Genomic DNA, 26,252 nt, shown 5'->3' with positions numbered 1-26,252 from the left:
GCTTCGGTACATGGTGTTGTTATGCAGTAGGCCTTGGTAGTCGGTACATTGTGTTGTTATGCAGTAGGCTTCGGTACATGGTGTTGTTATGCAGTAGGCCTTGGTAGTTGGTACATTGTGTTGTTATGCAGTAGGCTTCGGTACATGGTGTTGTTATGCAGTAGGCCTTGGTAGTTGGTACATTGTGTTGTTATGCAGTAGGCTTCGGTACATGGTGTTGTTATGCAGTAGGCCTTGGTAGTTGGTACATTGTGTTGTTATGCAGTAGGCTTCGGTACATGGTGTTGTTATGCAGTAGGCCTTGGTAGTCGGTACATTGTGTTGTTATGCAGTAGACTTCGGTACATGGTGTTGTTATGCAGTAGGCTTCGGTACATGGTGTTGTTAGAAGTATCTTCATTAGTTGACGTTAGTATCTAATTGTTGATAACTCCCCTGAAGGACTGTTGAGGTCCAGGGCCCATCATGTTCTGTCAACAGAGACTAGAGACGTCCCTATCTCCCACCTTCTCAGATACCTAGTACTCCGTCTCAAATGGCACCCTATTCCCGACAGGCCCTGGTCTAAAGTAGTGCACTGTACAGGGACTAGGGTGCCATTTGGGATGCAAGCTGTACTACTCCCCTGAGCCTTCAGCTTTACCTCGGTTATGATACGACAGACAGCAGGATCTGTTTGTGCTTTATGGGTTAGGGTTAATAGCTCCTTCAAGCTAGCTGATGTGGCTAAAGCTAGCTGATGTGGCTAAAGCTAGCTGATGTGGCTCCGTGTTAAAGCTAGCTGATGTGGCGAAAGCTAGCTGATGTGGCTCCGTGTTAAAGCTAGCTGATGTGGCTAAAGCTAGCTGATGTGGCTCCGTGTTAAAGCTAGCTGATGTGGCTCCGTGTTAAAGCTAGCTGATGTGGCTAAAGCTAGCTCATGTGGTTCCGTGTTAAAGCTAGCTGATGTGGCTAAAGCTAGCTGATGTGGCTCCGTGTTAAAGCTAGCTGATGTGGCTAAAGCTAGCTGATGTGGCTCCGTGTTAAAGCTAGCTGATGTGGCTCCGTGTTAAAGCTAGCTGATGTGGCTAAAGCTAGCTGATGTGGCTCCGTGTTAAAGCTAGCTGATGTGGCTCCGTGTTAAAGCTAGCTGATGTGGTTCCGTGTTAAAGATAGCTGATGTGGCTCCGTGTTAAAGCTAGCTGATGTGGCTAAAGCTAGCTGATGTGGCTCTGTGTTAAAGCTAGCTGATGTGGCTAAAGCTAGCTGATGTGGCTCTGTGTTAAAGCTAGCTGGTGTGGCTAAAGCTAGCTGATGTGGCTCCGTGTTAAAGATAGCTGATGTGGCTCCGTGTTAAAGCTAGCTGATGTTGCTAAAGCTAGCTGATGTGGCTCCGTGTTATAGCTAGCTGATGTGGCTCCGTGTTAAAGCTAGCTGATGTGGCTAAAGCTAGCTGATGTGGCTCCGTGTTAAAGCTAGCTGATGTGGCTCCGTATTAAAGCTAGCTGATGTGGCTAAAGCTAGCTGATGTGGCTCCGTGTTAAAGCTAGCTGATGTGGCTCCGTGTTAAAGCTAGCTGATGTTGCTAAAGCTAGCTGATGTGGCTCCGTGTTAAAGCTAGCTGATGTGGCTCTGTGTTAAAGCTAGCTGATGTGGCTCTGTGTTAAAGCTAGCTGATGTTGCTAAAGCTAGCTGATGTGGCTCCGTGTTAAAGCTAGCTGATGTGGCTCTGTGTTAAAGCTAGCTGATGTGGCTCTGTGTTAAAGCTAGTTGATGTGGCTCTGTGTTAAAGCTAGCTGATGTGGCTCCATGTTATAGCTAGCTGATGTGGCTAAAGCTAGCTGATGTGGCTAAAGCTAGCTGATGTGGCTCCGCGTTAAAGCTAGCTGATGTGGCTCCGTGTTAAAGCTAGCTGATGTGGCTCCGTGTTAAAGCTAGCTGATGTGGCTCTGGGGTAAAGCTCGCTGATGTTGCTAAAGCTAGCTGATGTGGCTCCGTGTTAAAGCTAGCTGATGCGGCTCCGCGTTAAAGCTAGCTGATGTGGCTAAAGCTAGCTGATGTGGCTAAAGCTAGCTGATGTGGCTCCACGTTAAAGCTAGCTGATGTGGCTAAAGCTAGCTGATGTAGCTAAAGCTAGCTGATGTGGCTACGCGTTAAAGCTAGCTGATGTGGCTAAAGCTAGCTGATGTGGCTCTGTGTTAAAGCTAGCTGATGTGGCTCCGTGTTAAAGCTAGCTGATGTGGCTCCGTGTTAAAGCTAGCTGATGTGGCTCCATGTTAAAGCTAGCTGATGTGGCTCTGTGTTAAAGCTAGCTGATGTGGCTAAAGCTAGCTGATGTGGCTCCGCGTTAAAGCTAGCTGATGTGGCTAAAGCTAGCTGATGTGGCTCTGTGTTAAAGCTAGCTGATGTGGCTCCGTGTTAAAGCTAGCTGATGTGGCTCCGTGTTAAAGCTAGCTGATGTGGCTCCGCGTTAAAGCTAGCTGATGTGGCTCCGTGTTAAAGCTAGCTGATGTGGCTAAAGCTAGCTGATGTGGCTCCGTGTTAAAGCTAGCTGATGTGGCTCCGTGTTAAAGCTAGCTGATGTGGCTCCGTGTTAAAGCTAGCTGATGTGGCTAAAGCTAGCTGATGTGGCTCTGTGTTAAAGCTAGCTGATGTGGCTCTGTGTTAAAGCTAGCTGATGTACTGTAGTATATGGTAGCTCTATGCTAACTACACTTATAACTCCACACTTATAACACCACTAAGCCCCATAGTAACATACCAGCCTCTTTCTCTGTCTGATATCTCTGTAGAGGAGTCATCTTCCTCTTCTCTGTCCTCATACTACAAGATTGGGGATGAACACTTACCTTGTTTTCATGGCATAATATAGTGGTTAGAGCGTCGGGCCAGTAACCGAAAGGTTGCTGGATCGAAATCCTCGAGCTGACAGGGTAAAAATCTGTCTTTCTGCCCCAGAACAAGGCCAGTTAACCCACTGTTCCCCGGTAGGCCGTCATTGTAAATAAGAATTTGTTCTTAACTGACTTGCCTAGTTAAATAAAGGTTAAAAAAATAAAATAAAACCCCCCACACAGGAAATAAATGCAGTACCAGTCAAAATACATTTTTACTATATTCTACATTGTAGAATAATAGTGAAGACATCAAAACTATGAAATAACACATATGGAATCATGTAGTAACCAAAAAAAGTGTCAATTAACAGATGTGTCTTGTTAAAAGTTAATTTGTGGAATTTCTATCCTTCTTAATGTGTTTGAGACAATCAGTTGTGTTGTGACAAGGTAGGGGTGGCATACAGAAGATAGCCCTATTTGGTAAAGGACCAAGTCCATATTATAGTTAGAACAGCTCAAATAAGCAAAGAGAAACGACCGTCCATCATTAGTTTAACACATGAAGGTCAGTCAATCCTGAAAATTCCAAGAACTTTTAAAGTTTCTTCAAGTGCAGTCGCAAAAACCATCAAGTGCTATGATGAAACTGGCTCTCATGAGGACCGCCACAGGAATGGAAGACCCAGAGTTACCTCTGCTGCAGAAGATAAGTTCATTAGAGTTACCAGCCCTGCAGCCCAAATAAATGCTTCAACTGTTCAGAGGAGAATGCGTGAATCAGGCCTTCATGGTCGAATTGCTGCAAAGAAACCACTACTAAAGGACACCAATGAGAAGAAGAGACTTGCTTGGGCCAAGAAACACAATCAATGGACATTAGAATGGTGGAAATATGTCCTTTGGTCTGAATTTGAGATTTTTGGTTCCAATCATCGTGTCTTTGTGAGACACAGAGTAGGTTAACAGATGATCTCCGCATGTGTGGTTTCCACCGTGAAGCATGGAGGAGGAGGTGTGATGGTGTGGAGGTGCTTTGCTGGTGACACTGTCTGTGATTTATTTACAATTCAAGGCACACTTAACCAGCATGACTACCATAGCATTCTGCAGCGATACGCCATCCCATCTGGTTTGGGCTTAGTGGGACTACCATTTGTTTTTCAACAGGACAATGACCCCAAAACACACCTCCAGGCTGTGTAAGGGCTATTTGACCAAGAAGGAGAGTGATGGAGTGCTGCAACAGATGACCTGGCCTCCACAATCACCTGACCTCAACCCAATTGAGATGGTTTGGGATGACTTGGACCACAGAGTGAAGGAAAAGCAGCCAATAAGTGCTCAGCATATGTGGGAACTCAAGACTGTTGGAAAAGCATTCCAGGTGAAGCTGGTTGAGAGAATGCCATTAGTATACAAAGCTGTCATCAAGGCAAAGGGTGGCTACTTTGAAGAATCAAAAATCAAAAAATATATATTTTAATTTGTTTAACAAATTTTTGGTTACTACATGATTCCATATGTGTTATTTCATAGTTTTGATGTCTTCACTATTAGTCTACAATGTAGAAAATAGTAAAAAATAAAGAAAAACCCTTGAATGAGTAGGTGTGTCCAAACTTAACTGTACTCAGTCAATAGCACAACCACTTGTGTTGCATGGTGGGTAAACTGTACTGAGCAGACCTGACTGGGCTGAGGCTCGTCTTTCCAGCTTGTGTGTGTGTGTGTGTGTGTGTGTGTGTGTGTGTGTGTGTGTGTGTGTGTGTGTGTGTGTGTGTGTGTGTGTGTGTGTGTGTGTATCTTTCAGCAACACTTGTTAATTGGAGTGTGCTGCTGCCTTTGTTTGGCAGTGGTGTCAGGTTACTGATGAAGGCCAGCTAGCAGCATCAATAATAGATATCACAGACAATGGAGATAGCTGACCTGCCTGCCTTTCCCTGTCCAGCTTCTTAGCCTACCAGCCTCTCCCTGCCTCCGGTCAACACTAGTGCACTATGTAGGGTATAGGGTGCCATTAGGGCCTTAGACCTTCCCTCCCTGTCCCTCTGTTCCACCACCATGCCACTGTTTCCCCATCCCTCCCTCCCTCCCTCCCTCCCTCCCCCCCTCCCTCCCTCCCTCCCTCCCTCCCTACTGTCAGCATAGGCAACATGGTTTTGTGTTTCCACTGAATGCAGTTTGTTTGTTGTAAATGTTTCAAAGAAAATAGAAAGTATTCAATGTGTTACTTTTTATGAACTGGACTGGAAAAAAATACCCCAAAAATGTGCCTCAGTACTCCATCACTTTGTATTGACCAGAGGCTGTGGCCTCAGTACTCCATCACTTTGTATTGACCAGAGGCTGTGGCCTCAGTACTCCATCACTTTGTATTGACCAGAGGCTGTGGCCTCGGTACTCCATCACTTTATATTGACCAGAGGCTGTGGCCTCACTACTCCATCACTTTATATTGACCAGAGGCTGTGGCCTCAGTACTCCATCACTTTATATTGACCAGAGGCTGTGGCCTCAGTACTCCATCACTTTGTATTGACCAGAGGCTGTGGCCTCAGTACTCCATCACTTTATATTGACCAGAGGCTGTGGCCTCAGTACTCCATCACTTTATATTGACCAGAGGCTGTGGCCTCAGTACTCCATCACTTTATATTGACCAGAGGCTGTGGCCTCAGTACTCCATCACTTTATATTGACCAGAGGCTGTGGCCTCAGTACTCCATCACTTTATATTGACCAGAGGCTGTGGCCTCAGTACTCCATCACTTTATATTGACCAGAGGCTGTGGCCTCAGTACTCCATCACTTTATATTGACCAGAGGCTGTGGCCTCAGTACTCCATCACTTTATATTGACCAGAGGCTGTGGCCTCAGTACTCCATCACTTTATATTGACCAGAGGCTGTGGCCTCAGTACTCCATCACTTTGTATTGACCAGAGGCTGTGGCCTCGGTACTCCATCACTTTGTATTTGACCAGAGGCTGTGGCCTCGGTACTCCATCACTTTGTATTGACCAGAGGCTGTGGCCTCAGTACTCCATCACTTTGTATTGACCAGAGGCTGTGGCCTCAGTACTCCATCACTTTATATTTGACCAGAGGCTGTGGCCTCAGTACTCCATCACTTTGTATTTGACCAGAGGCTGTGGCCTCAGTACTCCATCACTTTGTATTTGACCTGAGGCTGTGGCCTCAGTACTCCATCACTTTGTATTGACCAGAGGCTGTGGCCTCGGTACTCCATCACTTTGTATTGACCAGAGGCTGTGGCCTCGGTACTCCATCACTTTGTATTGACCAGAGGCTGTGGCCTCAGTACTCCATCACTTTATATTGACCAGAGGCTGTGGCCTCAGTACTCCATCACTTTGTATTGACCAGAGACTGTGGCCTCAGTACTCCATCACTTTGTATTGACCAGAGGCTGAAAAACAATAAGGTGTAGCACTTCCATATGTGACTCTGATAAGAGGACCGTAAAGTCAGGTAAATTAAAGTAGTGAGAGAGAAAAACCCCCACTGCTTTTCGCCTTGGGCCGATGAGATACTTGGAGATTTTGGCAATGAGGTCTTTTATCTACTTCCCCAGAGTCAGATTAACTTGCGGATACCATTTTTATGTCTCTGCTTGCAGTTTGAAGGAAGTTGCTAATTAGCGTTAATGTATTTAATGGAAGATACCCATAGACTTCCAGTCACTGGGCTAATGCTAATTAGCATTGGCTTGCGAAACTACCTTTAACTTCCTTCATATTGGACACAGAAAGATAAAAATGGTGTCGATGAGTTTATCTGACTCAAAATCCCAAAGTATCACTTTACGGGTGAGTGAGTGAGTCAGTCAGCCAGTCAGTCAGTCAGTCAGCCAGTCAGTCAGCCAGTCAGTCAGTCAGCCAGTCAGTCAGTCAGTCAGTCAGCCAGTCAGCCAGCCAGTCAGCCAGCCAGTCAGCCAGCCAGCCAGTCAGTCAGCCAGTCAGCCAGTCAGTCAGTCAGTCAGCCAATTGATCATTAGAAAACCCTTTTGCAATTATGTTAGCACAGCTGAAAACTGTTGTTCTGATTAAAGAAGCAATAAAACAGGCCTTCTTTAGACTAGTTGAATATCTGGAGCATCAGCATTTGTGGGTTCGATTACAGGCTCAAAATGGCCAGAAACAAAGAACTTTCTTCTGAGAAATGAAGCTATTCCATGCAAGAAATTGCCAAGAAACTGAAGATCTGGTACAACGCTGTGTACTACTCCCTTCACAGAACAGATCAAACTGGCTCTAACCAGAATAGAAAAAGTGGGAGGGTCTGGTGCACAACTGAGCAAGAGGACAAGTACATTAGAGTGTCTAGTTTGAGAAACAGACGCCTCACAAGTCCTCAACTGGCAGCTTCATTAAATTGTACCCGCAAAACACCAGTCTCAACGTCATCAGTGTAGAGGTGACTCCAGGATGCTGGCCTTCTAGGCAGAATTGTAAAGAAAAAGCCATATCTCAGACTGGCCAATAAAAATAAAAGATTAAGATGGGCTAAAGAACACAGACACTGGACAGAGGAACTCTCCCAAGAAGGCCAGCATCCCGGAGTCGCCTCTTCACTGTTGATGTTGAGACTGGACAGAGGAACTCTGCCTAGAAGGCCAACTTGTGAGGCGTCTACACGTTTCTGCTCTACTTTTGACCAGGGCCCTGAGGGTTAGGGTCCTTAGGGTAGTGCACTAAATAGGGAATAGGGTGCCATTTGGGATGTAGGGAGGTGGTGCCAGCCTGAATGCCAATGTGTCAGGGTCCTGGGAGGGCAGGAGAGAGGGTAGGACCCACTGATATCTACTCTGGGATGTGTGTGAAATGGCAGTGTTGTGTGTGTGTGTGGACGGCCTCCTAGTGTGTGTGGACGGCCTCCCAGTCTGTGTGGACGGCCTCCCAGTGTGTGGACGGCCTCCCAGTGTGTGGACGGCCTCCCAGTGTGTGGACGGCCTCCCAGTGTGTGGACGGCCTCCCAGTGTGTGGACGGCCTCCCAGTGTGTGGACGGCCTCCCAGTGTGTGGACGGCCTCCCAGTGTGTGTGGACGGCCTCCCAGTGTGTGGACGGCCTCCCAGTGTGTGGACGGCCTCCCAGTGTGTGTGGACGGCCTCTCAGTGTGTGGACAGCCTCCCAGTGTGTGTTGACGGCCTCCCAGTGTGTGGACGGCCTCCCAGTGTGTGTGGACGGCCTCCTAGTGTGCGGACGGCCTCCTAGTGTGTGGACGGCCTCCCAGTGTGTGGACGGCCTCCTAGTGTGTGTGGACGTCCTCCCAGTGTGTGTGGACGGCCTCCCAGTGTGTGGACGGCCCCCTAGTGTGTGGACGGCCTCCTAGTGTGTGTGGACGGCCTCCTAGTGTGTGTGGACGTCCTCCCAGTGTGTGTGGACGGCCTCCCAGTGTGCGGACGGCCTCCTAGTGTGTGGACGGCCTCCTAGTGTGTGTGGACGTCCTCCCAGTGTGTGGACGGCCTCCCAGTGTGTGGACGGCCTCCCAGTGTGTGCGGACGGCCTCCCAGTGTGTGGACGGCCTCCCAGTGTGTGGACGGCCTCTCAGTGTGTGTGGACGGCCTCCCAGTGTGTGGACGGCCTCTCAGTGTGTGCGGACGGCCTCCTAGTGTGCGGACGGCCTCCTAGTGTGTGGACGGCCTCCCAGTGTGTGTGGACGGCCTCCTAGTGTGTGGACGGCCTCCCAGTGTGTGTGGACGGCCTCCCAGTGTGTGTGGACGGCCTCCCAGTGTGTGTGGACGGCCTCCTAGTGTGTGTGGACGGCCTCCTAGTGTGTGGACGGCCTCCCAGTGTGTGTGGACGGCCTCCCAGTGTGTGTGGACGGCCTCTCAGTGTGTGGACGGCCTCCCAGTGTGTGGACGGCCTCCGAGTGTGTGTGGACGGCCTCCCAGTGTGTGTGGACGGCCTCCCAGTGTGTGGACAGCCTCCCAGTGTGTGGACGGCCTCCTAGTGTGTGTGGACGGCCTCCCAGTGTGTGGACGGGCTCCCAGTGTGTGGACGGCCTCCCAGTGTGTGGACGGCCTCCCAGTGTGTGGACGGCCTCCTAGTGTGTGTGGACGGCCTCCCAGTGTGTGTGGACGGCCTCCCAGTGTGTGTGGACAGCCTCCTAGTGTGTGGACTGCCTCCCAGTGTGTGTGGACGGCCTCCTAGTGTGTGGACGGCCTCCCAGTGTGTGTGGACGGCCTCCCAGTGTGTGTGGACGGCCTCCTAGTGTGTGGACGGCCTCCCAGTGTGTGTGGACGGCCTCCCAGTGTGTGTGGACGGCCTCCCAGTGTGTGGACGGCCTCTCAGTGTGTGGACGGCCTCCTAGTGTGTGGACGGCCTCCTAGCGTGTGTGGACGGCCTCCCAGTGTGTGTGGACGGCCTCCCAGTGTGTGGACGGCCTCCCAGTGTGTGGACGGCCTCCCAGTGTGTGTGGACTGCCTCCCAGTGTGTGGACGGCCTCCCAGTGTGTGTGGACGGCCTCCCAGTGTGTGGACGGCCTCCCAGTGTGTGGACGGCATCCTAGTGTGTGTGGACGGCCTCCCAGTGTGTGTGGACGGCCTCCCAGTGTGTGGACGGCCTCCCAGTGTGTGTGGACGGCCTCCCAGTGTGTGTGGACGGCCTCCCAGTGTGTGGACGGCCTCCCAGTGTGTGGACGGCCTCCTAGTGTGTGGACGGCCTCCCAGTGTGTGTGGACGGCCTCCCAGTGTGTGGACGGCCTCTCAGTGTGTGGACGGCCTCTCAGTGTGTGGACGGCCTCCCAGTGTGTGTGGACGGCCTCCCAGTGTGTGTGGACGGCCTCCTAGTGTGTGGACGGCCTCCCAGTGTGTGGACGGCCTCCCAGTGTCTGTGGACGGCCTCCTAGTGTGTGTGGACGGCCTCCCAGTGTGTGGACGGCCTCCCAGTGTGTGGACGGCCTCCCAGTGTGTGGACGGCCTCCCAGTGTGTGGACGGCCTCCCAGTGTGTGGACGACCTCCCAGTGTGTGGACGGCCTCCCAGTGTGTGTGGACGGCCTCTCAGTGTGTGTGGACGGCCTCCCAGTGTGTGGACGACCTCCCAGTGTGTGGACGGCCTCCCAGTGTGTGTGGACGGCCTCCCAGTGTGTGGACGGCCTCCCAGTGTGTGTGGACGGCCTCCCAGTGTGTGGACTGCCTCCCAGTGTGTGGACGGCCTCCCAGTGTGTGTGGACGGCCTCTCAGTGTGTGGACGGCCTCCCAGTGTGTGTTGACGGCCTCCCAGTGTGTGGACGGCCTCCCAGTGTGTGTGGACGGCCTCCTAGTGTGCGGACGGCCTCCTAGTGTGTGGACGGGCTCCCAGTGTGTGGACGGCCTCCTAGTGTGTGTGGACGTCCTCCCAGTGTGTGTGGACGGCCTCCCAGTGTGTGGACGGCCTCCGAGTGTGTGTGGACGGCCTCCCAGTGTGTGTGGACGGCCTCCCAGTGTGTGGACAGCCTCCCAGTGTGTGGACGGCCTCCTAGTGTGTGTGGACGGCCTCCCAGTGTGTGGACGGGCTCCCAGTGTGTGGACGGCCTCCCAGTGTGTGGACGGCCTCCCAGTGTGTGGACGGCCTCCTAGTGTGTGTGGACGGCCTCCCAGTGTGTGTGGACGGCCTCCCAGTGTGTGTGGACAGCCTCCTAGTGTGTGGACTGCCTCCCAGTGTGTGTGGACGGCCTCCTAGTGTGTGGACGGCCTCCCAGTGTGTGTGGACGGCCTCCCAGTGTGTGTGGACGGCCTCCTAGTGTGTGGACGGCCTCCCAGTGTGTGTGGACGGCCTCCCAGTGTGTGTGGACGGCCTCCCAGTGTGTGGACGGCCTCTCAGTGTGTGGACGGCCTCCTAGTGTGTGGACGGCCTCCTAGCGTGTGTGGACGGCCTCCCAGTGTGTGTGGACGGCCTCCCAGTGTGTGGACGGCCTCCCAGTGTGTGGACGGCCTCCCAGTGTGTGTGGACTGCCTCCCAGTGTGTGGACGGCCTCCCAGTGTGTGTGGACGGCCTCCCAGTGTGTGGACGGCCTCCCAGTGTGTGGACGGCATCCTAGTGTGTGTGGACGGCCTCCCAGTGTGTGTGGACGGCCTCCCAGTGTGTGGACGGCCTCCCAGTGTGTGTGGACGGCCTCCCAGTGTGTGTGGACGGCCTCCCAGTGTGTGGACGGCCTCCCAGTGTGTGGACGGCCTCCTAGTGTGTGGACGGCCTCCCAGTGTGTGTGGACGGCCTCCCAGTGTGTGGACGGCCTCTCAGTGTGTGGACGGCCTCTCAGTGTGTGGACGGCCTCCCAGTGTGTGTGGACGGCCTCCCAGTGTGTGTGGACGGCCTCCTAGTGTGTGGACGGCCTCCCAGTGTGTGGACGGCCTCCCAGTGTCTGTGGACGGCCTCCTAGTGTGTGTGGACGGCCTCCCAGTGTGTGGACGGCCTCCCAGTGTGTGGACGGCCTCCCAGTGTGTGGACGGCCTCCCAGTGTGTGGACGGCCTCCCAGTGTGTGGACGACCTCCCAGTGTGTGGACGGCCTCCCAGTGTGTGTGGACGGCCTCTCAGTGTGTGTGGACGGCCTCCCAGTGTGTGGACGACCTCCCAGTGTGTGGACGGCCTCCCAGTGTGTGTGGACGGCCTCCCAGTGTGTGGACGGCCTCCCAGTGTGTGTGGACGGCCTCCCAGTGTGTGGACTGCCTCCCAGTGTGTGGACGGCCTCCCAGTGTGTGTGGACGGCCTCTCAGTGTGTGGACGGCCTCCCAGTGTGTGTTGACGGCCTCCCAGTGTGTGGACGGCCTCCCAGTGTGTGTGGACGGCCTCCTAGTGTGCGGACGGCCTCCTAGTGTGTGGACGGGCTCCCAGTGTGTGTGGACGGCCTCCTAGTGTGTGGACGGCCTCCCAGTGTGTGTGGACGGCCTCCCAGTGTGTGGACGGCCTCCCAGTGTGTGGACGGCCTCCCAGTGTGTGTGGACGGCCTCTCAGTGTGTGGACGGCCTCCCAGTGTGTGGACGGCCTCCTAGTGTGTGTGGACGTCCTCCCAGTGTGTGTGGACGGCCTCCCAGTGTGTGGACGGCCCCCTAGTGTGTGGACGGCCTCCTAGTGTGTGTGGACGTCCTCCCAGTGTGTGTGGACGGCCTCCCAGTGTGCGGACGGCCTCCTAGTGTGTGTGGACGGCGTCCCAGTGTGTGTGGACGGCCTCCCAGTGTGTGGACGGCCTCCCAGTGTGTGGACGGCCTCCCAGTGTGTGGACGGCCTCCCAGTGTGTGTGGACGGCCTCCCAGTGTGTGGACGGCCTCCCAGTGTGTGGACCGTCTCCCAGTGTGTGTGGACGGCCTCCCAGTGTGTGGACGGCCTCCCAGTGTGTGGACGGCCTCCTAGTGTGTGTGGACGGCCTCCCAGTGTGTGGACGGCCTCCTAGTGTGTGTGGACGGCCTCCCAGTGTGTGTGGACGGCCTCCCAGTGTGTGTGGACGGCCTCCCAGTGTGTGGACGGCCTCCCAGTGTGTGGACGGCCTCCCAGTGTGTGGACGGCCTCTCAGTGTGTGTGGACGGCCTCCCAGTGTGTGGACGGCCTCCCAGTGTGTGGACGGCCTCCCAGTGTGTGGACGGCCTCCCAGTGTGTGGACGGCCTCCCAGTGTGTGTGGACGGCCTCCCAGTGTGTGGACGGCCTCCTAGTTCTGTGTGGACGGCCTCCCAGTGTGTGTGGACGGCCTCCCAGTGTGTGGACGGCCTCCCAGTGTGTGGACGGCCTCTCAGTGTGTGGACGGCCTCCTAGTTCTGTGTGGACGGCCTCCCAGTGTGTGGACGGCCTCCCAGTGTGTGGACGGCCTCCTAGTGTGTGGACGGCCTCCTAGTGTGCGGACGGCCTCCCAGTGTGTGGACGGCCTCCTAGTGTGTGGACGGCCTCCTAGTGTGTGTGGACGGCCTCCCAGTGTGTGGACGGCCTCCCAGTGTGTGGACGGCCTCCCAGTGTGTGGACGGCCTCCTAGTGTGTGTGGACGGCCTCCCAGTGTGTGGACGGCCTCTCAGTGTGTGGACGGCCTCCCAGTGTGTGGACGGCCTCTCAGTGTGTGGACGGCCTCTCAGTGTGTGGACGGCCTCCTAGTGTGTGTGGACGGCCTCCCAGTGTGTGGACGGCCTCCCAGTGTGTGGACGGCCTCCCAGTGTGTGGACGGCCTCCTAGTGTGTGTGGACGGCCTCCCAGTGTGTGGACGGCCTCTCAGTGTGTGGACGGCCTCTCAGTGTGTGGACGGCCTCCCAGTGTGTGTGGACGGCCTCCCAGTGTGTGGACGGCCTCCCAGTGTGTGGACGGCCTCCTAGTGTGTGGACGGCCTCCCAATGTGTGGACGGCCTCCCAGTGTGTGGACGGCCTCTCAGTGTGTGGACGGCCTCCCAGTGTGTGGACGGCCTCCCAGTGTGTGGACGGCCTCCCAGTGTGTGGACGGCCTCCTAGTGTGTGTGGACGGCCTCCCAGTGTGTGGACGGCCTCCTAGTGTGTGTGGACGGCCTCCTAGTGTGTGTGGATAGCCTCCCAGTGTGTGGACGGCCTCCCAGTGTGTGTGGACGGCCTCCCAGTGTGTGGACGGCCTCCTAGTGTGTGGACGGCCTCTCAGTGTGTGGACGGCCTCCCAGTGTGTGTGGACGGCCTCCCAGTGTGTGGACGGCCTCCCAGTGTGTGTGGACGGCCTCCCAGTGTGTTGACGGCCTCCCAGTGTGTGGACGGCCTCCCAGTGTGTGTGGACGGCCTCCCAGTGTGTGGACGGCCTCCCAGTGTGTGTGGACGGCCTCCCAGTGTGTGGACGGCCTCCCAGTGTGTGGACGGCCTCTCAGTGTGTGGACGGCCTCCTAGTGTGTGTGGACGGCCTCCCAGTGTGTGGACGGCCTCCTAGTGTGTGGACGGCCTCCCAGTGTGTGTGGACGGCCTCCTAGTGTGTGGACGGCCTCTCAGTGTGTGTGGACGGCCTCCCAGTGTGTGTGGACGGCCTCCTAGTGTGTGGACGGCCTCCCAGTGTGTGTGGACGGTCTCCTAGTGTGTGTGGACGGCCTCCCAGTGTGTGGACGGCCTCCCAGTGTGTGTGGACGGCCTCCTAGTGTGTGGACGGCCTCCCAGTGTGTGTGGACGGCCTCCCAGTCTGTGTGGACGGCCTCCCAGTGTGTGTGGACGGCCTCCCAGTGTGTGGACGGCCTCCCAGTGTGTGGACGGCCTCCCAGTGTGTGGACGGCCTCCTAGTTCTGTGTGGACGGCCTCCTAGTGTGTGGACGGCCTCCCAGTGTGTGGACGGCCTCCTAGTGTGTGGACGGCCTCCCAGTGTGTGGACGGCCTCCTAGTTCTGTGTGGACGGCCTCCTAGTGTGTGGACGGCCTCCCAGTGTGTGGACGGCCTCCTAGTGTGTGGACGGCCTCTCAGTGTGTGGACGGCCTCCTAGTTCTGTGTGGACGGCCTCCCAGTGTGTGGACGGCCTCCCAGTGTGTGGACGGCCTCCCAGTGTGTGTGGACGGCCTCCCAGTGTGTGGACGGCCTCTCAGTGTGTGGACGGCCTCCCAGTGTGTGTGGACGGCCTCCCAGTGTGTGGACGGCCTCCCAGTGTGTGTGGACGGCCTCCCAGTCTGTGTGGACGGCCTCCCAGTGTGTGGACGGCCTCCCAGTGTGTGGACGGCCTCCTAGTTCTGTGTGGACGGCCTCTCAGTGTGTGTGGACGGCCTCCTAGTTCTGTGTGGACGGCCTCCCAGTGTGTGGACGGCCTCCCAGTGTGTGGACGGCCTCCTAGTTCTGTGTGGACGGCCTCTCAGTGTGTGTGGACGGCCTCTCAGTGTGTGTGGACGGCCTCCTAGTTCTGTGTGGACGGCCTCCCAGTGTGTGGACGGCCTCTCAGTGTGTGGACGGCCTCCTAGTTCTGTGTGGACGGCCTCCCAGTGTGTGGACGGCCTCCCAGTGTGTGGACGGCCTCCCAGTGTGTGTGGACGGCCTCCCAGTGTGTGGACGGCCTCTCAGTGTGTGGACGGCCTCCCAGTGTGTGGACGGCCTCCCAGTGTGTGTGGACGGCCTCCCAGTGTGTGGACGGCCTCCCAGTGTGTGTGGACGGCCTCTCAGTGTGTGGACGGCCTCCCAGTGTGTGGACGGCCTCCCAGTGTGTGTGGACGGCCTCCCAGTGTGTGGACGGCCTCTCAGTGTGTGGACGGCCTCCCAGTGTGTGTGGACGGCCTCTCAGTGTGTGGACGGCCTCCCAGTGTGTGTGGACGGCCTCCCAGTGTGTGGACGGCCTCCCAGTGTGTGGACGGCCTCCCAGTGTGTGGACGGCCTCCCAGTGTGTGTGGACGGCCTCCCAGTGTGTGGACGGCCTCCCAGTGTGTGTGGACGGCCTCTCAGTGTGTGCGAATCTCTCACTCAGCAGCTGAAATGTCAGAGAAGGGCTTAGTAGGAAAAGGGTAAAGAGATTGTATCTTTGTTTATTTTCTTTGCATATTCATACTCTGCCGGTGGCTATTTGAATATCATCAAAGGGACTAGATGGGCCCAGTGGCTGCTGGGGGAAAACTGAAGCGAGGACTGAAGGGCAGAGGGAAATTGATGTCAGATGAACTGCCTCAAATAAACCTCTAAACCCCTTTAAACACAACTCAGCAAAAAAAGACACAGAAAACATCTTTCAACACAACTTAGCAAAAACACATTTGAAATACAAAATGACCAAAACACATGTAACTGGTGTGAAATGGCTAGCTAGTTAGTGGTGTTCGCTAATAGTGTTTCAATCAGTGACGTTACTCGCTCTGAGACTTTCAAGTAGTTGTTTTCCTTGCTCTGCAAGGCCCCTTGGTGAGTGATATTTAACGATGCTTTGCGGGAGGCAGTTGTTGATGTGTTCAGAAGGTCCCTGGTTCGAGCCCAGGTTGGGGCGAGGAGAGGGACGGAATCAGTACTGCTAGGTTGATGCTGTTGACCCCTATCTGTCACGTCCTGACCAGTAAAGGGGCTGTTTGTTATTGTAGTTTGGTCAGGGCGTGGCAGGGGGTGTTTGTTTAGGGTGTTTCGGGGTTGTTTGGGTTATGTTCTATGTTAGTGTATTTCTATGTTATTTCTAGTTGGTCTATTTCTATGTGGTGTTTGTTGGGTTGACCTTCAATTGGAGGCAGCTGCTTCTCGTTGCCTCTGATTGAAGGTCCTATTTATAGGGGTGTTTGTTCGATGGGGGTTTGTGGGTAGTTATTTCCTGGTTTAGTGTTTGTTGCACCTGACGGGACTGTTTGGAGTCGTTTGTTTTTGTATACGTGTTTATTTGGTTTTTCCTTCTTCAATAATAAAAAAGAAGATGAGTATCCCTTTTCCCGCTGCGTTTCGGTCCACTCCTTACGACAATCGTGACACTATCACTGGTTGCTGCAGAGAAGGAGGAGGTCACAGGGGTGGGGGGGGGGGGGGGTGTCTAACTGCTCTGGACCCTTAGAACTCATCCAACAACAGTCACCCTCGAAGCATCTTTATCTATCGTTCCGCAGAGCAAAGCAAACAACTACTTCAAGGTCTCAGAGAAAGTGAAGTCACTGATTTAAACGCTACTAGCGCGCCCCCTGCTAACTAGCTAGCCATTTCACACTGGTTACACTCACCCCCCCCCCCCCCCCCCCCCCCATTTGACCTCCTCCTTCTCTGTGGCAACCCCAGCAGCTAGGCAGAGCCCAACTAAGTGATCTGGGTCACGGCATCAATGTAACTTCCCAACTCGCTGTGGCTTGTGTGGCGCGATAGGTAACGATGCTTTGTGGAAGGCAGTTATTGATGTGTTCGGAGGGTCCCTGGTTTGGGGGAAGGAGATGGACCAAAGCAACACTGTTACACACACACACACACACACACACACAAAACATCTTTAAACATAAATTACCAAAACAGTAGTAACGCGCATGCCCCACCCACAGGAGGATCTGTCGTTTCTATTTCCTGTGTTTGAGAGGTGCAAAATCCTATTGTCAGTTAAAGGGAAACTTCAAGTCTCTATTTGAGGTGTTTTTCTCCCTTAACTATGAGTGAAGAGAGGGTGGTTCAGGCATAATTATGCATTATAGCTGTATTTTAGAAATTTCTCTTAATGACAAAGCAAAAACGGCAAAAAATAATAATAAATGAAATATCAGATTTACATAAGTATTCAGACCCTTTACTCAGTACTTTGTTGAAGCACCTTTGGCAGTGATTACAGCCACGAGTCTTCTTAGGTAGGGCCACTCAAGGACATCCTTCGACCCAGTCTGAGGTCCTGAGCGCTCTGGAGCAGGTTTTCATCAAGGATCTCTCTGTACTTTCCTCCATTCATCTTTCCCTCGATCCTGACTAGTGTCCCAGTCCCTGCACTTAAAAACATCCCCACAGCATGATGCTGCCACCACCAGGCTTCACCGTAGGGAGGGTGCCAGGTTTCCTCCAGACGTGACTCTTGGCATTCAGACCAAAGAGTTGAATCTTGGTTTCATCAGACCAGAGAATCTTGTTTCTCATGGTCTGAGAGTCCTTTAGGTGCCTTTTGGTAAACTCCAAGCGGGCTGTCATGTGCCTTTTACTGAGGAGTGGCTTCCGTCTGGCCACTCTACCATAAAGGCCTGATTGGTGGAGTGCTGCATAGATGGTTGTCCTTCTGGAAGGTTCTCCCATCTCCACAGAGGAACTCTGGAGCTCTGTCAGAGTGACCATCGGGTTCTTGGTCACCTCCCTTACCAAGGTCCTTCTCCCCCGATTGCTCAGTTTAGCCGGGCGGCCAGCTCTAAAAACAGTCTTGGTGGTTCCAAACAGTCTCTATACTATTAGTCCATCAATCTGTCAGCAGGGAGTAACAGTTACCTAACGTCTCTGTCCTGTCTTGTCTGTCAGCAGGGAGTAACAGTTACCTAACGTCTCTGTCCTGTCTGTCAGCAGGGAGTAACAGTAACCAAACGTCTCTGTCCTGTCTTGTCTGTCACCAGGGAGTAACAGTAACCAAACGTCTCTGTCCTGTCTTGTCTGTCACCAGGGAGTAACAGTAACCAAACGTCTCTGTCCTGTCTTGTCTGTCAGCAGGGATCTGAGAAGCCTCTTTCTTCTGCTGTCCTCTGCGGCCATACTACCATGAGCACTTCTACTCCATCCACAGGTACGTCTTTATGCTAAGGAATACACACACGCACACACTCTCTCTGTCAGACCTCTAGGACTCTCTCTGTCAGACCTCTAGGACTCTCTCTGTCAGACCTCTAGGACTCTCTCTGCCAGACCTCTAGGACTCTCTCTGTCAGACCTCTAGGACTCTCTCTGTCAGACCTCTAGGACTCTCTCTGCCAGACCTCTAGGACTCTCTCTGTCAGACCTCTAGGACTCTCTCTGTCAGACCTCTAGGACTCTCTGCCAGACCTCTAGGACTCTCTGTCAGACCTCTAGGACTCTCTCTGTCAGACCTCTAGGACTCTCTCTGTCAGACCTCTAGGACTCTCTCTGTCAGACCTCTAGGACTCTCTGCCAGACCTCTAGGACTCTCTGTCAGACCTCTAGGACTCTCTGTCAGACCTCTATGACTCTCTCTGTGAGACCTCTAGGACTCTATCTGTCAGACCTCTAGGACTCTCTCTGTCAGACCTCTAGGACTCTCTCTGTCAGACCTCTAGGACTCTCTCTGTCAGACCTCTAGGACTCTATCTGTCAGACCTCTAGGACTCTATCTGTCAGACCTCTAGGACTCTCTGTCAGACCTCTAGGACTCTCTGCCAGACCTCTAGGACTCTCTCTGTCAGACCTCTAGGACTCTCTCTGTCAGACCTCTAAGACTCTCTGCCAGACCTCTAGGACTCTATCTGTCAGACCTCTAGGACTCTCTCTGTCAGACCTCTAGGACTCTCTCTGTCAGACCTCTAGGACTCTCTCTGTCAGACCTCTAGGACTCTCTCTGTCAGACCTCTAGGACTCTCTCTGTCAGACCTCTAGGACTCTCTCTGTCAGACCTCTAGGACTCTCAATCAGACCTCTAGGACTCTCTCTGCCAGACCTCTAGGACTCTCTCTGTCAGACCTCTAGGACTCTCTCTGTCAGACCTCTAGGACTCTCTCTGTCAGACCTCTAGGACTCTCTGCCAGACCTCTAGGACTCTCTGCCAGACCTCTAGGACTCTCTGCCAGACCTCTAGGACTCTCTGCCAGACCTCTAGGACTCTCTCTGTCAGACCTCTAGGACTCTCTGCCAGACCTCTAGGACTCTCTCTGTCAGACCTCTAGGACTCTCTCTGTCAGACCTCTAGGACTCTCTCTGTCAGACCTCTAGGACTCTCTGTCAGACCTCTAGGACACTATGTCAGACCTCTAGGACTCTCTCTGTCAGACCTCTAGGACTATCTGCCAGACCTCTAGGACTCTCTCTGTCAGACCTCTAGGACTCTCTGTCAGACCTCTAGGACTCTCTCTGTCAGACCTCTAGGACTCTCTGTCAGACCTCTAGGACTCTCTGTCAGACCTCTAGGACTCTCTGCCAGACCTCTAGGACTCTCTGTCAGACCTCTAGGACTCTCTCTGCCAGACCTCTAGGACTCTCTCTGTCAGACCTCTAGGACTCTCTCTGTCAGACCTCTAGGACTCTCTCTGCCAGACCTCTAGGACTCTCTCTGTCAGACCTCTAGGACTCTCTCTGTCAGACCTCTAGGACTCTCTGCCAGACCTCTAGGACTCTCTGTCAGACCTCTAGGACTCTCTCTGTCAGACCTCTAGTTCTCTCTCTGTCAGACCTCTAGGACTCTCTCTGTCAGACCTCTAGGACTCTCTGCCAGACCTCTAGGACTCTCTCTGTCAGACCTCTAGGACTCTCTGCCAGACCTCTAGGACTCTCTCTGTCAGACCTCTAGGACTCTCTCTGTCAGACCTCTAGGACTCTCTCTGTCAGACCTCTAGGACTCTCTGCCAGACCTCTAGGACTCTCTGTCAGACCTCTAGGACACTATGTCAGACCTCTAGGACTCTCTCTGTCAGACCTCTAGGACTATCTGCCAGACCTCTGGGACTCTCTCTGTCAGACCTCTAGGACTCTCTCTGTCAGACCTCTAGGACTCTCTCTGTCAGACCTCTAGGACTCTCTGCCAGACCTCTAGGACTCTCTGCCAGACCTCTAGGACTCTGTCAGACCTCTAGGACTCTCTCTGTCAGACCTCTAGGACTCTCTCTGTCAGACCTCTAGGACTCTCTGTCAGACCTCTAGGACTCTCTGCCAGACCTCTAGGACTCTCTGTCAGACCTCTAGGACTCTCTGTCAGACCTCTATGACTCTCTCTGTGAGACCTCTAGGACTCTCTCTGTCAGACCTCTAGGACTCTCTCTGTCAGACCTCTAGGACTCTATCTGTCAGACCTCTAGGACTCTATCTGTCAGACCTCTAGGACTCTCTGTCAGACCTCTAGGACTCTCTCTGTCAGACCTCTAGGACTCTCTCTGTCAGACCTCTAGGACTCTCTCTGTCAGACCTCTAGGACTCTCTGTCAGACCTCTAGGACTCTCTCTGCCAGACCTCTAGGACTCTCTCTGTCAGACCTCTAGGACTCTCTCTGTCAGACCTCTAGGACTCTCTCTGTCAGACCTCTAGGACTCTCTGCCAGACCTCTAGGACTCTCTCTGTCAGACCTCTAGGACTCTCTCTGTCAGACCTCTAAGACTCTCTGCCAGACCTCTAGGACTCTCTGCCAGAACTCTAGGACTCTCTGTCAGACCTCTAGGACACTCTGTCAGACCTCTAGGACTCTCTCTGTCAGACCTCTAGGACTATCTGCCAGACCTCTAGGACTCTCTCTGTCAGACCTCTAGGACTATCTGCCAGACCTCTGGGACTCTCTCTGTCAGACCTCTAGGACTCTCTCTGTCAGACCTCTAGGACTCTCTCTGTCAGACCTCTAGGACTCTCTGCCAGACCTCTAGGACTCTCTGCCAGACCTCTAGGACTCTGTCAGACCTCTAGGACTCTCTCTGTCAGACCTCTAGGACTCTCTCTGTCAGACCTCTAGGACTCTCTGCCAGACCTCTAGGACTCTCTGTCAGACCTCTAGGACTCTCTGTCAGACCTCTATGACTCTCTCTGTGAGACCTCTAGGACTCTCTCTGTCAGACCTCTAGGACTCTCTCTGTCAGACCTCTAGGACTCTCTCTGTCAGACCTCTAGGACTCTATCTGTCAGACCTCTAGGACTCTCTGTCAGACCTCTAGGACTCTCTCTGTCAGACCTCTAGGACTCTCTCTGTCAGACCTCTAGGACTCTCTCTGTCAGACCTCTAGGACTCTCTGTCAGACCTCTAGGACTCTCTCTGCCAGACCTCTAGGACTCTCTCTGTCAGACCTCTAGGACTCTCTCTGTCAGACCTCTAGGACTCTCTCTGTCAGACCTCTAGGACTCTCTGCCAGACCTCTAGGACTCTCTCTGTCAGACCTCTAGGACTCTCTCTGTCAGACCTCTAAGACTCTCTGCCAGACCTCTAGGACTCTCTGTCAGACCTCTAGGACACTCTGTCAGACCTCTAGGACTCTCTCTGTCAGACCTCTAGGACTATCTGCCAGACCTCTAGGACTCTCTCTGTCAGACCTCTAGGACTCTCTGTCAGACCTCTAGGACTCTCTGTCAGACCTCTAGGACTCTCTGCCAGACCTCTAGGACTCTCTGTCAGACCGCTAGGACTCTCTGTCAGACCTCTAGGACTCTCTGTCAGACCTCTAGGACTCTCTGTCAGACCTCTAGGACTCTCTGTCAGACCTCTAGGACTCTCTCTGCCAGACCTCTAGGACTCTCTGTCAGACCTCTAGGACTCTCTCTGTCAGACCTCTAGGACTCTCTCTGTCAGACCTCTAGGACTCTCTGCCAGACCTCTAGGACTCTCTCTGTCAGACCTCTAGGACTCTCTCTGTTAGACCTCTAGGACTCTCTGCCAGACCTCTAGGACTCTCTGCCAGACCTCTAGGACTCTCTGTCAGACCTCTAGGACTCTCTCTGTCAGACCTCTAGGACTCTCTCTGTCAGACCTCTAGGACTCTCTGTCAGACCTCTAGGACTCTCTCTGTCAGACCTCTAGGACTCTCTCTGCCAGACTCTCTCTGTCAGACCTCTAGGACTCTCTCTGTCAGACCTCTAGGACTCTCTCTGTCAGACCTCTAGGACTCTCTCTGTCAGACCTCTAGGACTCTCTGTCAGACCTCTAGGACTCTATCTGTCAGACCTCTATGACTCTCTCTGTCAGACCTCTAGGACTCTCTCTGCCAGACCTCTAGGACTCTCTCTGTCAGACCTCTAGGACTCTCTCTGTCAGACCTCTAGGACTCTCTGCCAGACCTCTAGGACTCTCTGTCAGACCTCTAGGACACTATGTCAGACCTCTAGGACTCTCTCTGTCAGACCTCTAGGACTATCTGCCAGACCTCTGGGACTCTCTCTGTCAGACCTCTAGGACTCTCTGTCAGACCTCTAGGACTCTCTCTGTCAGACCTCTAGGACTCTCTGTCAGACCTCTAGGACTCTCTGTCAGACCTCTAGGACTCTCTCTGTCAGACCTCTAGGACTCTCTCTGTCAGACCTCTAGGACTCTCTGCCAGACCTCTAGGACTCTCTGCCAGACCTCTAGGACTCTGTCAGACCTCTAGGACTCTCTCTGTCAGACCTCTAGGACTATCTCTGTCAGACCTCTAGGACTCTCTGTCAGACCTCTAGGACTCTCTGCCAGACCTCTAGGACTCTCTGTCAGACCTCTAGGACTCTCTGTCAGACCTCTATGACTCTCTCTGTGAGACCTCTAGGACTCTCTCTGCCAGACCTCTAGGACTCTCTCTGTCAGACCTCTAGGACTCTCTCTGTCAGACCTCTAGGACTCTCTGCCAGACCTCTAGGACTCTCTGTCAGACCTCTAGGACACTATGTCAGACCTCTAGGACTCTCTGCCAGACCTCTAGGACTCTCTGTCAGACCTCTAGGACTCTCTGTCAGACCTCTATGACTCTCTCTGTGAGACCTCTAGGACTCTCTCTGTCAGACCTCTAGGACTCTCTCTGTCAGACCTCTAGGACTCTCTCTGTCAGACCTCTAGGACTCTATCTGTCAGACCTCTAGGACTCTCTGTCAGACCTCTAGGACTCTCTCTGTCAGACCTCTAGGACTCTCTCTGTCAGACCTTTAGGACTCTCTCTGTCAGACCTCTAGGACTCTCTGTCAGACCTCTAGGACTCTCTCTGCCAGACCTCTAGGACTCTCTCTGTCAGACCTCTAGGACTCTCTCTGTCAGACCTCTAGGACTCTCTCTGTCAGACCTCTAGGACTCTCTGCCAGACCTCTAGGACTCTCTCTGTCAGACCTCTAGGACTCTCTCTGTCAGACCTCTAAGACTCTCTGCCAGACCTCTAGGACTCTCTGTCAGACCTCTAGGACACTCTGTCAGACCTCTAGGACTCTCTCTGTCAGACCTCTAGGACTATCTGCCAGACCTCTAGGACTCTCTCTGTCAGACCTCTAGGACTCTCTGTCAGACCTCTAGGACTCTCTGTCAGACCTCTAGGACTCTCTGCCAGACCTCTAGGACTCTCTGTCAGACCTCTAGGACTCTCTGTCAGACCTCTAGGACTCTCTGTCAGACCTCTAGGACTCTCTGTCAGACCTCTAGGACTCTCTGTCAGACCTCTAGGACTCTCTCTGCCAGACCTCTAGGACTCTCTGTCAGACCTCTAGGACTCTCTCTGTCAGACCTCTAGGACTCTCTCTGTCAGACCTCTAGGACTCTCTGCCAGACCTCTAGGACTCTCTCTGTCAGACCTCTAGGACTCTCTCTGTCAGACCTCTAGGACTCTCTGCCAGACCTCTAGGACTCTCTGCCAGACCTCTAGGACTCTCTGTCAGACCTCTAGGACTCTCTCTGTCAGACCTCTAGGACTCTCTCTGTCAGACCTCTAGGACTCTCTGTCAGACCTCTAGGACTCTCTCTGTCAGACCTCTAGGACTCTCTCTGCCAGACTCTCTCTGTCAGACCTCTAGGACTCTCTCTGTCAGACCTCTAGGACTCTCTCTGTCAGACCTCTAGGACTCTCTCTGTCAGACCTCTAGGACTCTCTGTCAGACCTCTAGGACTCTATCTGTCAGACCTCTATGACTCTCTCTGTCAGACCTCTAGGACTCTCTCTGCCAGACCTCTAGGACTCTCTCTGTCAGACCTCTAGGACTCTCTCTGTCAGACCTCTAGGACTCTCTGCCAGACCTCTAGGACTCTCTGTCAGACCTCTAGGACACTATGTCAGACCTCTAGGACTCTCTCTGTCAGACCTCTAGGACTATCTGCCAGACCTCTGGGACTCTCTCTGTCAGACCTCTAGGACTCTCTGTCAGACCTCTAGGACTCTCTCTGTCAGACCTCTAGGACTCTCTGTCAGACCTCTAGGACTCTCTGTCAGACCTCTAGGACTCTCTCTGTCAGACCTCTAGGACTCTCTCTGTCAGACCTCTAGGACTCTCTGCCAGACCTCTAGGACTCTCTGCCAGACCTCTAGGACTCTGTCAGACCTCTAGGACTCTCTCTGTCAGACCTCTAGGACTCTCTCTGTCAGACCTCTAGGACTCTCTGTCAGACCTCTAGGACTCTCTGCCAGACCTCTAGGACTCTCTGTCAGACCTCTAGGACTCTCTGTCAGACCTCTATGACTCTCTCTGTGAGACCTCTAGGACTCTCTCTGTCAGACCTCTAGGACTCTCTCTGTCAGACCTCTAGGACTCTCTCTGTCAGACCTCTAGGACTCTATCTGTCAGACCTCTAGGACTCTATCTGTCAGACCTCTAGGACTCTCTGTCAGACCTCTAGGACTCTCTCTGTCAGACCTCTAGGACTCTCTCTGTCAGACCTCTAGGACTCTCTCTGTCAGACCTCTAGGACTCTCTCTGCCAGACCTCTAGGACTCTCTCTGTCAGACCTCTAGGACTCTCTCTGTCAGACCTCTAGGACTCTCTCTGTCAGACCTCTAGGACTCTCTGCCAGACCTCTAGGACTCTCTCTGCCAGACCTCTAGGACTCTCTGTCAGACCTCTAGGACTCTCTCTGTCAGACCTCTAGGACTCTCTCTGTCAGACCTCTAGGACTCTCTGCCAGACCTCTAGGACTCTCTCTGTCAGACCTCTAGGACTCTCTCTGTCAGACCTCTAGGACTCTCTGCCAGACCTCTAGGACTCTCTGCCAGACCTCTAGGACTCTCTGTCAGACCTCTAGGACTCTCTCTGTCAGACCTCTAGGACTCTCTCTGTCAGACCTCTAGGACTCTCTGTCAGACCTCTAGGACTCTCTCTGTCAGACCTCTAGGACTCTCTCTGCCAGACTCTCTCTGTCAGACCTCTAGGACTCTCTCTGTCAGACCTCTAGGACTCTCTCTGTCAGACCTCTAGGACTCTCTCTGTCAGACCTCTAGGACTCTCTGTCAGACCTCTAGGACTCTATCTGTCAGACCTCTATGACTCTCTCTGTCAGACCTCTAGGACTCTCTCTGCCAGACCTCTAGGACTCTCTCTGTCAGACCTCTAGGACTCTCTCTGTCAGACCTCTAGGACTCTCTGCCAGACCTCTAGGACTCTCTGTCAGACCTCTAGGACACTATGTCAGACCTCTAGGACTCTCTCTGTCAGACCTCTAGGACTATCTGCCAGACCTCTGGGACTCTCTCTGTCAGACCTCTAGGACTCTCTGTCAGACCTCTAGGACTCTCTCTGTCAGACCTCTAGGACTCTCTGTCAGACCTCTAGGACTCTCTGTCAGACCTCTAGGACTCTCTCTGTCAGACCTCTAGGACTCTCTCTGTCAGACCTCTAGGACTCTCTGCCAGACCTCTAGGACTCTCTGCCAGACCTCTAGGACTCTGTCAGACCTCTAGGACTCTCTCTGTCAGACCTCTAGGACTCTCTCTGTCAGACCTCTAGGACTCTCTGTCAGACCTCTAGGACTCTCTGCCAGACCTCTAGGACTCTCTGTCAGACCTCTAGGACTCTCTGTCAGACCTCTATGACTCTCTCTGTGAGACCTCTAGGACTCTCTCTGTCAGACCTCTAGGACTCTCTCTGTCAGACCTCTAGGACTCTCTCTGTCAGACCTCTAGGACTCTATCTGTCAGACCTCTAGGACTCTATCTGTCAGACCTCTAGGACTCTCTGTCAGACCTCTAGGACTCTCTCTGTCAGACCTCTAGGACTCTCTCTGTCAGACCTCTAGGACTCTCTCTGTCAGACCTCTAGGACTCTCTCTGCCAGACCTCTAGGACTCTCTCTGTCAGACCTCTAGGACTCTCTCTGTCAGACCTCTAGGACTCTCTCTGTCAGACCTCTAGGACTCTCTGCCAGACCTCTAGGACTCTCTCTGTCAGACCTCTAGGACTCTCTCTGTCAGACCTCTAAGACTCTCTGCCAGACCTCTAGGACTCTCTGTCAGACCTCTAGGACACTCTGTCAGACCTCTAGGACTCTCTC

At 53.8% G+C, this 26,252-nt stretch overlaps 1 protein-coding gene across 4 annotated transcripts in view; it reads left to right on the top strand.

The window, feature by feature from the left end:
• The window catches only part of LOC106594274 (polypyrimidine tract-binding protein 3), a 189,298-nt gene that overhangs the window by 20,037 nt on the left and 143,009 nt on the right, over positions 1-26,252 (top strand). For 3 of the 4 annotated variants that reach the window (XM_082960604.1, XM_082960606.1, XM_082960605.1), the window contains exon 2: positions 17,838-17,913. In XM_082960604.1, the coding sequence (XP_082816730.1) occupies positions 17,838-17,913 (76 nt within the window). The remainder of the gene's footprint in view (positions 1-17,837; positions 17,914-26,252) is intronic. The other variant, XM_082960603.1, reaches the window with a different exon arrangement.

This window comes from Salmo salar, chromosome 13 (assembly GCF_965601325.2).
Source record: "Salmo salar chromosome 13, fSalSal1, whole genome shotgun sequence".
In the NCBI taxonomy this organism is placed as follows: domain Eukaryota; kingdom Metazoa; phylum Chordata; class Actinopteri; order Salmoniformes; family Salmonidae; genus Salmo; species Salmo salar.
Note: the sequence above shows the minus strand (reverse complement) of the source record. Positions and strands in the feature narration are given on the sequence as shown.